The sequence below is a fragment of the Macaca nemestrina genome, chromosome 4, assembly GCF_043159975.1.
Source record: "Macaca nemestrina isolate mMacNem1 chromosome 4, mMacNem.hap1, whole genome shotgun sequence".
NCBI lineage: Eukaryota > Metazoa > Chordata > Mammalia > Primates > Cercopithecidae > Macaca > Macaca nemestrina.
The window spans coordinates 57,486,131-57,498,261 of record NC_092128.1 but is presented as its reverse complement, the minus strand read 5'-3'; the positions used below and the strand labels follow the sequence as shown (position 1 = coordinate 57,498,261).

Here is a 12,131-nt window from a genome sequence, read left to right as displayed (position 1 = left end):
TGACCTTGGACAAACTAATAACTGCTATATGCTTCAGTTTCCTCTACTATAAACTTGTAATGATATCAAATATTTCATATGATTTGTTAAGGATATTTTTTAATGGATATATACATATATATATATACACACATATATATCACTTAGCACAGTGCTTGGCTCAGGTAGGTACTCATAAGAAGTAGGAAGAAAAATGTTTAATAGCGTTCAATAAATATGAAAGTGTGTGTGTTTATATGTGTAGGACTCAGTGTGGGTGATTAAGAGATTTAAATCATGCTGATTTCCTTTTGAATAATAAACTCTTACAAGTTGATGTTTTCCCTTAGAGACCTGCAACATCGTCTTTTTTGTAAATCAGAGAACATAGACCCTTGACCTCATCCAGTGTCTATCTAATCCACCCAACACATCTCTTTCATAACTGAAGCTATTTTCCTGTGTTGAAACTTAGGGGATATTGCTCTGTATAATCCTGTAGTAAGCTAAGTGTTCCTTCAATTCTAGCAGTATTACAGGTTTACCCCATGTGGAAAGAAACCAAGTTGGTACCTACACACAAGCACACACACCCCCCCTTAATAGTGATATGAGAAATATTTAAAAGATGATAGTAATAAAAAGAATGACAGTTAATACTTATAGATCAGTTCTCACATGTCAGGCATTGTTCTACTCACTTTACATATGATAACTCATTTAATTCTCAGATGCAGTCTGTGAAGTCAGTAGTACTAGTATACCAATTTTACTGTTGAAAAATAAACTCGGAGAAGTTAGGTAATTTTGCAGAGGTCACAGGACAGATAACAATATATATATTATGGCTAGGGAGGCTAAATCATTGATGAACCATACATTCCAAGACACTGTTGAACATGAAAGGGAACAAAAACAGAAACTAAAGTTCACCCTAATTATAGTTGAAAACCAAATACCTAGCAATGCTTACATCTTTTTTTAAATCAGTAAATTAATGAGTTCTTATTATATTTCTACTTGAAAAATATATTGATTGTCCTAAGATTCCTAGATGATCTACGTAAGGTGTTCTTAGTTAAAGCCATTAGTGCTTATGGTAAATAAAAATGTGTTTGAGTTTCCAACATGATGAGTTTCACTTCAGGGACACAGGCTCAGCCAATATTTTCATATGCTATCTATAACCTTTCACAATAGAAGAATGAACAAGGTACTGGCTCATTAACTCACTAACTGTCCTTCCTTGCCATGGTTATTAACTAATGTTCTGCCTTTCGCTGTAAAGCATGTGCAAGATTGAGAGTTCAAGGAATAGACATCCCTGAAACATATTGGATGGTGGGTTGCATTTTTGCATATTTCTGCATATCAAAGCAGTACCTGATTCCATAGAGAGAGCAACAACACAGAGTTATTGACAGGTTTCTGAGCTGGGGCTCACAGTCTTGGAGGGAGAAAGGAAAGGAAATAGGTTTCTAGTTTGGTAAGCTCCTTAAGGGAGTTTACGCGTGTATACTATTGATGTCCACCCCAGAAATAGTTATCTTGGTAGGTACTTAAACATTTACACTGCCAGGAAAATCTGTATTCCCATGTGTGTGGCTCTCCTCACACATATAAGTAAATAGTAAAAAGAAAATAAGCCAGGCGCGGTGGCTCACACCTGTAATCCCAGCACTTTGGGAGGCCAAAGCGGGCAGATCACGAGGTCAGGAGATCGAGACCATCCTGGCTAACATAGTGAAACCCTATCTCTACTAAAAATACAAAAAAAAATTAGCTTGGCATGGTGGCAGGTGCCTGTAGTCCCAGATCCTCAGGAGGCTGAGGCAGGAGAATGGCGTGAACCCGGAAGGCGGAGCGTGCAGTGGGCCGAGATCGCGCCACTGCCCTCCAGCCTAGGTGACAGAGCGAGACTCCATCTCAGAAAACAAAAAATAAAAATAAAAAAGAAAAGAAGTGTACATTGTTTTTAAAAGACATATAACATTTTACCAATCCTAAACATGTTTATATTTTAATATTTTGACAGTTGGAGAGCATCTTATAGTCAATGGAGCATCATTATTTAGTTAGCAGTGTTTCTTTTTATTTTTTTTCCTGTAGTATATAAAATAAAGGTATGCCTTACCATCCATGGCATTGTAGATTTGAATAAATACATTATATATCAGACATTAGCAAAATATCAGCACCATGTAAAAGTAAATCAGAAAGAAGAGATAAGATGTGACAACACATCAACCTTTAAAGCTTAGTACATGAGTAGGAAGGTGGTTATAACTTCTTTACCAAGTGGCTACTACCCATATTAACACATATTTCTTTCCTTCCTTGTTTTCTCCTCTCAATAAAATAATAAAAGGGAAGAACTTGAATTTCTGGCATTTATTGTAGCTTTCTTAAATTGTTGATTATTGCCTCTAGAATATGAGCTCATGGGGCACAAAGTTCTATGTGATCCTCAAACACTCATATATTGGAATCTCCCTAGGAGCTTCTTAGAAAGCTCACGGTCCTCACCTCCTGCCTGGACATTCTAATTCAGATGGTCCCCAGTAAGGCCCAAATAGCTGTCTTTTTAACTCTAGGTTAATTATGATCACCCCAAAGTTTGAGAACCCCTGGTCTGTGTTTGGAATTGGCCTATCACTGCAAAGGACTTGAATTTAGAAACTCTGGTCTCAGTAGTATGCACAGGACCCCATTTGATAGAAATCAGTGTGATTTCAAAAGGCAAATATACTAACAAAGGAAGGAATTCTGACATTTCATTGTTTCCTTTGGGGCTGGGACTGAAAGAACATGTATTGGTGATGTCCCTGATACCTATTTCTGTTGGGGTTTTTTTAGCTGTGCCCCATAAAATCGGACGCATCATTGATGGGAGTCCTGCAGATCGCTGTGCAAAACTAAAAGTGGGAGACCGGATCCTAGCAGTGAATGGCCAGTCTATCATCAACATGCCTCACGCTGACATCGTGAAGCTCATCAAGGATGCAGGTCTTAGTGTCACCCTTCGCATCATTCCTCAGGAGGGTGAGTGCCTGAGGCAGCCTTGCAGAGAGGCGGTCAACACACGGACACACTCACCGGCTGTTCTCAGCCTGCCCGCCAGGGTCGTGGAGTGCACCTGCCTGCCGTCACTGTGGTGTCAGAGTGTCAGAGGTTGATTATTATTTCTACTTTTGCAAAAACTCACACTCAGTTGCAATCCATATCATGTTTATTCAGTACCTGTCTCATTCAGAGGTCAAGCTATGTGGCATTGCAGGCCAAATAGTGTGAATTCCATGTACTCCGGTTTCTCTTCAGATCGCATAAACCTTTCGCCTTTTAGCAAATAGTGTGAATTCTGAGACACCAGGTTATTCAATCATTCCCTGTGGGCCCCCCCTTTTATGCTTATATTAAGTCAGAATTCATTCAACAGAGGTGATAGTTACAAATCTGAAAAAAAAAATATTTACGTTAACAGGAAATCTCTAGAGGATTCTTCAAAGTCAGATTGATTTTGAAAACGTGAGGTTTTGTGGTATAAAGAGAGCTCACTTAGAAAATGTTGCGTCTGGTAAGAATTTAAAATTCCCACTGAGCCTTTTGAATTTATCTGTACAAGGACCCCCCTCTGAGGCTCAGAAGAGTAGTGAACATCACAGTTCATAACCATGCCCTGGGGGTCATGGAGCTGTGAACATCCCCGCACCGGAAATTCACCATTTCCAGAGACAATGGGTTCATGACTAGTTTCTGGCTGCTGACTCATTAACAATTTGAAGAATTCCATTTCTGGAGCTCACTGATGAGTGTCCCACACAGAGGCTGATGGGCTCACTCAACTTGGTACCCTCTGTTTTATTCAGCCCCCAATTCCATTTTAGGATTATCTGACATGTAGACAGCAAATGGCTAAACAGCCACTTGACTTTAAATATAAAACAGTAGTTCTCAACGGGGGTGGTTTTGTCCTTCCAGGGGACATTTTGTAAAGTCTGGAGGCGTTTTTGACTCTCTTGGTTGGGGTGGGCATGCTGCTGCCATCTAGTGGGTGGAGGCCAGGGATGCTGCCAACCATCCTAAAATGCACAGGACAGCCGCCCACAGGAAAGATTTACCCAGCCCAAAATGCCAACAGGGCTGAGTCTGGGAAACCCTGATATAAATGGAGAAGGAATTAAAAGATTTGGACTGTGGGGGAAAAAAGGGCAGGGGGAGAGGAGTTTATAGGGGAATGCTAATAGATCACCTTCCTTTTCTTACCCAATCAAAAAAAAAAAAGAGAGAGAAAAGAAAATGGCCATGCTGGTTTTTAACCTACTATCTGTAGACACCAACATGTATAAACAATTCAATGGAAATTAACTGCAAACCGGATTGCTTACTGAAAGTCTAAATACTTCTCAGTTTTCCAAGTCTGGAATGTATCTGTTGTTGGGCCCTTATTCCAATATATAGTCAATTTCAGTTGAAAATTTGATGTTATTAGGAAAGAAGTCCAGAAGCAGTTATTTAAAAGAACAGTTTTGTGAATCTTCTTGTGTCCAGCATTCGTTTTCTTTCTGGAGAAATGTGGAGTCCAGTGGGCTGTGAGGTAATAAGACTGACAAGGGATGAGGAAAAGATTGTAAAAAACATTTTCCTTTTAATGGTTCATTCTTTATCCACACTTTGAAAGACTCTTCAGACTGTTTATTACAAGCCAAAAGTGGTGGCTGATCCATTTTCTCTCAGTAAGCAATGCTGCAAAAATAGAGCATGTTTTAGAGCTTAGTCCTTTGAATTATTTTTTTCATAGTTTTACAAGGTTTTTTGGTAATCTTTTCTTCTGGCAGAATGACAAGATACTGTTCATAGCCTTGTTCCATAGTGATCATTACTGAAAGAATGCAAATTTCAGAAATGGTATTAGAACTTGATAAGATTAACCTGCTATCTAAAAACCTAGCAGAAACGGAAATAACCAAAGCCTGAGTCATCAGCAGAGGCAAAGTCACCACCTCTGGTCACCTCTTTCCCCTTATCAATGCTAACCTGACTGCATCTGCCACTGTGGTTCTCCATCGCAGAGCTCAACAGCCCCACCTCGGCACCCAGCTCAGAGAAGCAGAGTCCCCTGGCGCAGCAGAGTCCCCTGGCACAGCAGAGTCCCCTGGCCCAACCAAGCCCAGCCACCCCCAACAGCCCCGTCGCCCAGCCAGCACCACCTCAACCACTTCAGCTGCAAGGACATGAAAATAGGTAAAGTTTCCTCTGACTTTTGTGATTCTGAGAGGTGATCGGGTGGGGAGAGGAGGGAGCATTTGGGGACAGCACAGGACAAGCAGAGAGAGAGATTTTCATAAAGTGGAAATTGCCATGCATACCTTTGTGTGATTTTGAGGTTGTGTGTGTGTTATACATATGGTTTTATTAGTAAAGATAGCTGAGTGTCTGTCCTTCACAAAGAGAGATGCTTTCCTGAAGAAATGGTGAGCAGTTGCAGATGAGTAGGGCTTAACAGCTGAAGAGCATGTTAAAGGGAGTCCAGAGTGAAGAACTTAATCAGAGGCCCTCTGGCAGGAGCAAGCATGCAGTATGAACGACAGAAATACGGCCAATATATGGAGTGGCAGAAGAAGAGTATGATGTGAGATGAAGCCAGTGAGGGTGGCTGGGGCCAACCCTAAAGGGCCTTGTAAGCATGCTTACTTGATGTTTTGATCTTTAAGTACAGCAGGAAGTCATTGAAGGGTCTTCAGCTGAGGAGTGTTATCATTAGATTTGCTTTATAAGAAGGCCTCCTGGTCTGCCCTGCAGAAAGCACACAGGAGGCTGGCAGGGTGAATGCAGGTTAAGCAGTTAGGAGGTGGCTGCTTCCATTGAACCACAAAGGTCATGGCTCGGAGAATGATGATGATGTCGAAGTGGGGAGAATGTTGAAGGATTTGTAGGCATTAGTAAGTATTACCAGCCAGTGTGGTGGCTCACGCCTATAATCTCAGCACTTTGGGAAGCTGAGATGTGAGGATTGCTTGAGCCCAGAAGTTCAAGACCAGCATGAGCAACGTGGTAAAACCCCATCTCTACAAAAAATACAAAAGTTAGCCGGTCATGGTGGTCCATGCCTATAGTCCCAGCTACTTGGGAGGCTGAGGCAGGAGAATCACTTAAACCCAGGAGGTGGAGGTTGCAGTGAGCTGAGAACATTCCCGTGACACTCCAGCATAGATGACAGAGTGAGGCTCTGTCTCAAAAATAAAATAAATTAGCATGTTTACTGATTATAATAACCTTACATCCTCCTACTCACAATCTAATGAGGTTCTTCTATTCCACACATAGCATTAGAGATAGGCATCACAAACTAATGAATAAGACACTTTGAACTTCCAGAAAAACATTGTCAGAAGAACAACATTGTCTTCTTATTGTGACCTGTATGTAACAGGGAGCCTGGGTTGGGCTGAGCCATGAAAGAAAAAGATGAAGCGGTGTTCCCATGATGCTTTCTCCCTTTCCGTGGGAAACAACAACAACAACGAAACAAAACAACTCACAGAAACACCTCTGCATGCGAACTCCTCACTGGCCTTTTTAATGATTCTAATGTTTTCCGAACATCTGCTTCCCATCCCTCTCCTCCCATGATGGTGAAGATGAAGTGAGACTCTGTTTTTGATTCCCAGAACTCTCTGGGTTCATCATTCACATTGTTGCAAAGCAAACTGTGTTCCCTGTGCCACAGGTGGCATTTCTACAAATGGCATTTCTCATTCTACTGATTTCCCATTTGCTTTCATAGAAAAGTAAATGCCTGGTTGTCCTCAGCTGCTTATGTTTTTAATATATGCAAGGAAGAGAAAAGCCCCATAAAACAACTAATGCAGAGGTGAGAATTTGACAAGCCATAAGAAGGGTAAGTCCTGAGTGTTTCAGTAATGAGCCCCAGAAGTGTTTGCTCTCAACGTCTATCACTTCAACAGATTGCACTGGCTTTCCCCAGAATTCATCTTAGACTCAAGAGGAAGGACTTGAGTGCCCCAGTAGTCCCCGAGCCAGCTTCAGACACTTCTTGCCGCTGTCGATTAATCTCGCAGCCACATTCCATTCTCCTTTCCAGAGTCAGATTTCCCTGGACATGGCTCTTGCTTCCAGCCTTGAGTGGGTGAGCTCATCCCTGGTGTGCTGAGGGGAGAGCAACAGCTGGATGCAGCCACTGCCATGTCCCATCTGCTACCAGCTCACAACTGGGATACCTTGTTCCCTATCACAGAAGCAGCGGTCTTTGGACATCCTGACTGCAGAATGAAATATTCCTAGCTCTGGGATTCAGATTGACCTAATCCAAATGTTTATAAGTCACCAACATATTTGCCCAGAGTTCTGAGGTATTTTGCTGCTTCTACTACTACATTGCTTCTAAGATATTTTGCTTCTATTACCATATTAACAGCTCAGGAAGTGCCCACTCCAACTCTAGGGCCCTTTACTGGCACTCAGGTTTCCTGGCTGAACTCTGTGATTGTTGGTGGTGGCTCATTTGCATGTGAATGAAGAGATTCAGTAATCTTACAGGTGCCAGAAACATTTTTCCTAATTGCATTTAAAGATGGCCATGGTATCAGATGGAAAACTCTTTGCCATTATTTTATATCAGGCTGGAGATATCTCTAAGACAGTTTATATGCCAAGTGCATGGCATGAATTTCCTATTTCTTCATTTGTACAAGGAGTGCCCACCTACATGTTAAATTCAGCCCACTCCCATGTTAGAGCAGGATAAAATAAAATGGCAATCTGCTTGTGAATGTCTACGTTGTGAGTTAGAATGAGTGATATTTTTTCCTGTGGAACTTACTCTTGGATTGGCTTCCCAGGACACCCCATACACTTCTCCCCATTTCTCAGTCCTTTAACATCTTTTGGGTGTGTACTCAGGAAGTATAAAATATGTTCAATATGAAGATAAGCAAAAACACTATTCAAGGAGAAGCATTTGTTGAAAACAACAGAAGAGCCATTATGGAATATGTTTCAAAACTAAGTATAAATAGCAGAGTTCACCTTCTCTAGCAAGGGCAATTGATATTTGCAGTTTAAGATGGCAAAGTCAGTGAAAGAGCATTGGAAATTGACTTCTTTCACAGACTTTGAACTCTAGATGCTCAGGACAGGAAGTGATTCTTTTTTTTTTTTTTTTTTTTTTGAGACAGAGCTTTGCTCTTGTTGCCCAGGCTAGAGTGCATTGGTGCGATCTCGGCTCACCGCAACCTCTGCCTCCCGGGTTCAAGTGATTCTCCTGCCTCAGCCTCCCTAGTAGCTGGGATTACAGGCATGTGCCACCACGCCTGACTAATTTTGTATTTTTAGTAGAGACATGGTTTCTCCATGTTGGTCAAGCTGGTCTCGAACTCCCAACCTCAGGTGATCCACCGGCCTCAGCCTCCCAAAGTGCTGGGGATTACAGGCATGAGCCACCGTGCCCAGCTAGAAGTGATTCTTGAAGGGCCCATGAGATGTGCATTCTCACCATGGGCAGCATTTATTTGTTCCGGAAATTTTTTATACCACAAAAACCTGCTAGAACTTACCATTAGCAGTCTGATTTTATCATTTCTAAAGTATCTTCAGCAATGGAATTAATAGCTATGAAGGGTTATATAGATGATCTTTTTTCAGAAGTAAAAGAACTGTAAAGCACCAGTTTTTTAAAATAATCCTGAGTTTTCCTTAAAGTGTTTCACACATTCAAAGCAACATAATTTTTTGCCCTAGCTGGTATATTATTCACTTAAAAGTTAGCAACACTCATAAAAAATTTAGTATGTTTTCCTTATTAAAGAATTCTTCAACGTGTAGTTCAACTTAAAATCCTGACACATGACACGGGGTAGAATATAGTTTGAGTACTTGATGGCCTGGATGAGAGTGTTGAAAGTTTCATCTGCTCCTATTTTTAGTCATTTGTGTTACTTTGGGGGAGATTCTTACATTTCACCCTCTTTGGCCATACCTCGTGACACATTTGGTTAGAAATAGAGCACACAGTGGATATTGCATATCAATACCATACAGATCGTGGAAATAAAGTGACTATGCTATAACTTAAAACAGTGTGACATCCAAACCACCAAACAAGCTATTTCCAGAAAGGAACCAACACACACTGACAAATGTCACCCAGTTCAATTCCTTTTGTTTAATGCATGCATTTGCATAGTTAAGCATCTTATTCAAAATATATTTTAAATAATCCTATTCTCAGCATGCATGCTCTCAGTAGGCGAGTGGACAATTGAGGTATAAAGCAAAACCAAAATTATGCAGCTCACAAAAGGAATGCCTCTCCTCTGCAGGGTTAAGTAATAAATGGGACCTACTCAAAGGGTTGATTAAAATAACTACATCGCTAACTCCCTTCTAAAAGCCCCAAATAAACACATCTATTGCCATGCACTTTCAGTGTGACCTCACCAAATATTAGATGACACTAATGGCAATTGTTCAGGCAAGTGATTTTTAAAAACGCTTAATACTAATCAGCATTAGTAAGACCAGTTTTAAAAAAAAAATCTAGACTTAAATGTAAGAATTCTACTGGTTTGCACTAGTTTTCCTGACACATTTGAGCTTTTTCTTGCTGCTAAATATTTACTCAATTCCTCATACCCTCCAATTAATTTTAAAAAAAATTGTTACTATGTAGAATGTATTTTTCAATCTACCTACATCCCTGGGTAGCTCATTATAGACTGTTGCCATGGCAATAGGTAATGAACAACAGAATTAAGTGGCCTCCATACCATGGTGATAATTTTTCAGTTCACCTTATTAATGATCCCATAATGGTAGGGATTGGCTATTTCTTTTTTTTTTAATTTATTTTTTATTATTATTATACTTTAAGTTCTAGGGTACATGTGCATAATGTGCAGGTTTGTTACATATGTATACTTGTGCCATGTTGCTGTGCTGCACCCATCAACTCGTCAGCACCCATCAACTCGTCATTTGATTGGCTATTTCTTTTGAAACTAGTAACCGCCTCAGCTTAAAGCAGTTTGGATTCACAAAGCAATGCTCCTAGCTCTGGTCTCTGTGTTTATTTCATTAGTAACTAATATCTAGAAGCAAGCAAGAGATAAATGTTGGACATAAACATTTTTGCCTTCTCCTCCATCTTATGATTACAGTAGTATTTGATGCTAATCTTGATAGCTATGATCTAGTATTTAAGCCTCTATGTAATATGTTTCCAACTTTACCAATGATTCAATGACTTGCCACTTGATTTGTAGTTGGTGATTATATTTTACCATCACTCCTTTAACCTCTGTAAAATATTCAAAAAGACCCAACTCAGCAGGTTAAAATAGCCTTTGATTGTGTATTTGTAATATAATTAGAGATCACTTCAATCATGTTTTTATGAAGTAATGAATGATCTGCCAAGGGGTGTGTGTGAGAGAAAAAAGTAAGAGTGAGAGAGGAAGGTTGGTTTACTGGTGTTAAGATAGGCTGATGTTTTGGGATGTGTAGTTCAGTGCTTCAATCCCTAGATTTGCTGTGGCTGTGCAGTTTTTAAATAGCCAAAGTCAAAGAGGAACATCCATGAGTCCTTTTCCACAAGGTTCTGGTTGAACCATCATTTTTACCTTGACTTCGTAAGGAGCCAAATAAAAAGTATACAATATGGCACTTGTCAGAGATTTTTAAATAATATTTAATCTTCTCATAATCCTGAAAACCAACAGGACCACCGAGAGGAGTGGTTTGTGTGAGCTGCCATGGCTAGACCACCTCTGGAGGCCATGTGATCATTCTAATCTCCTTAGAATGCAGAGTTACCAAAGCAAATCCCATTTCCATTGATTTAGTTACAGATCGGAAGTGAAAGCAAGGCAAGATGTGAAACCAGACATCCGACAGCCTCCATTCACAGACTACAGGCAGCCCCCGCTGGACTACAGGCAACCCCCAGGAGGGGACTACCAGCAGCCCCCTCCTTTGGACTACAGGCAGCCTCCACTGCTGGACTACAGGCAGCACTCCCCCGACACCAGGCAGTACCCTCTGTCGGACTACAGGCAACCCCAGGTACCTCCTCCCGGAGAGCAGAGTGGGCCCTGACCAAGGCTTCCAGAGAACTGCAAGGAATGAAATAGGAGAGGCAGAGGAAAGAGTACCTGGGATAGACAGCTGAAGTTCTATTCCTAGTTCTGGTAACATCGGGGTAACACCTACATCCTCAAAAACATACTGGATAAATAAATCTATTTCAGAATAAAGCAGGTCAATAAATAAATAAATATGGATAAATACATAAATAGTGGATGAGTAGTAATGGAATAAACTAATCCCTGCTAATACTAGCTAACTCCCTGTACGTTTCCTTTTCACAGTTTTAAAAATGCTTTAACCTGGAACCTCTGAGAGTGCTGCTAATGCAGAAAATTTTAGAGATGCTAGCAGTGGAGGTATTTTAGGTCCATAGTGTTTTACTATGTTTCCCCCTACCTGCCACTCTGTGATAAAGGGCCAAGCCCCGGTGGAGAAGAATAAGACCAGGCCTGGCTTCACAATCCAGAGTGTAGCGCCTGCCACAGCCAACAACTCTCTGTCTACACAACCAATGTCACGGTTATTATGATTATTTGTTGATGCGCTTCGTGTCAACTTCCTTAACTTCTCTGAGATTCAGTTTCCTAAAGGGAGAATCTTCCTTACAGGCCAGGGTGAGGATTCAACATTTATGAAGAGTCTAGACCAGAGTTTGGTATCTAGAAAATACTTCCTACTTCATAACTACATATCAAGATATAAATTAAGTACAATCTCAAATGTATCAGATTACATTGTGTTTTATTATGAGTTGAAAATCACCTTTACGCCCAAGGATTTTAAGAATAGTGAAGATCAGAGAATCTTGGATATACTGCATTTTAGGTAAAAGAGAAGTTGATTTTGTACATTCCAACTTGATATTCAATAGTCTGTGCGACTGAGACATGTAATTATCAGATCCCACTAAATTTCACTTTTCTAATCAGCAAACTCTGTAATTTACATACACACACACACACACCCCTGACATTTATTTATGGTGCTCAACAGCAGTGAATGAGAAAAGTCAAAGGAAAGATGGTGTCACTCAGGCCTATCTGTAATCA

The 12,131-nt window shown here is 40.6% G+C and overlaps 1 protein-coding gene across 19 annotated transcripts in view; it reads left to right on the top strand.

Annotated features, from left to right (window-relative positions):
• Positions 1-12,131, top strand: part of LOC105475378 (membrane associated guanylate kinase, WW and PDZ domain containing 2) — a 1,478,421-nt gene that overhangs the window by 1,357,621 nt on the left and 108,669 nt on the right. For 18 of the 19 annotated variants that reach the window (XM_011730573.3, XM_011730572.3, XM_071093993.1 and 15 more), the window contains 3 exons: positions 2,836-3,021; positions 5,049-5,220; positions 10,839-11,058. In XM_011730573.3, the coding sequence (XP_011728875.2) occupies positions 2,836-3,021; positions 5,049-5,220; positions 10,839-11,058 (578 nt within the window). The remainder of the gene's footprint in view (positions 1-2,835; positions 3,022-5,048; positions 5,221-10,838; positions 11,059-12,131) is intronic. The other variant, XM_071093995.1, reaches the window with a different exon arrangement.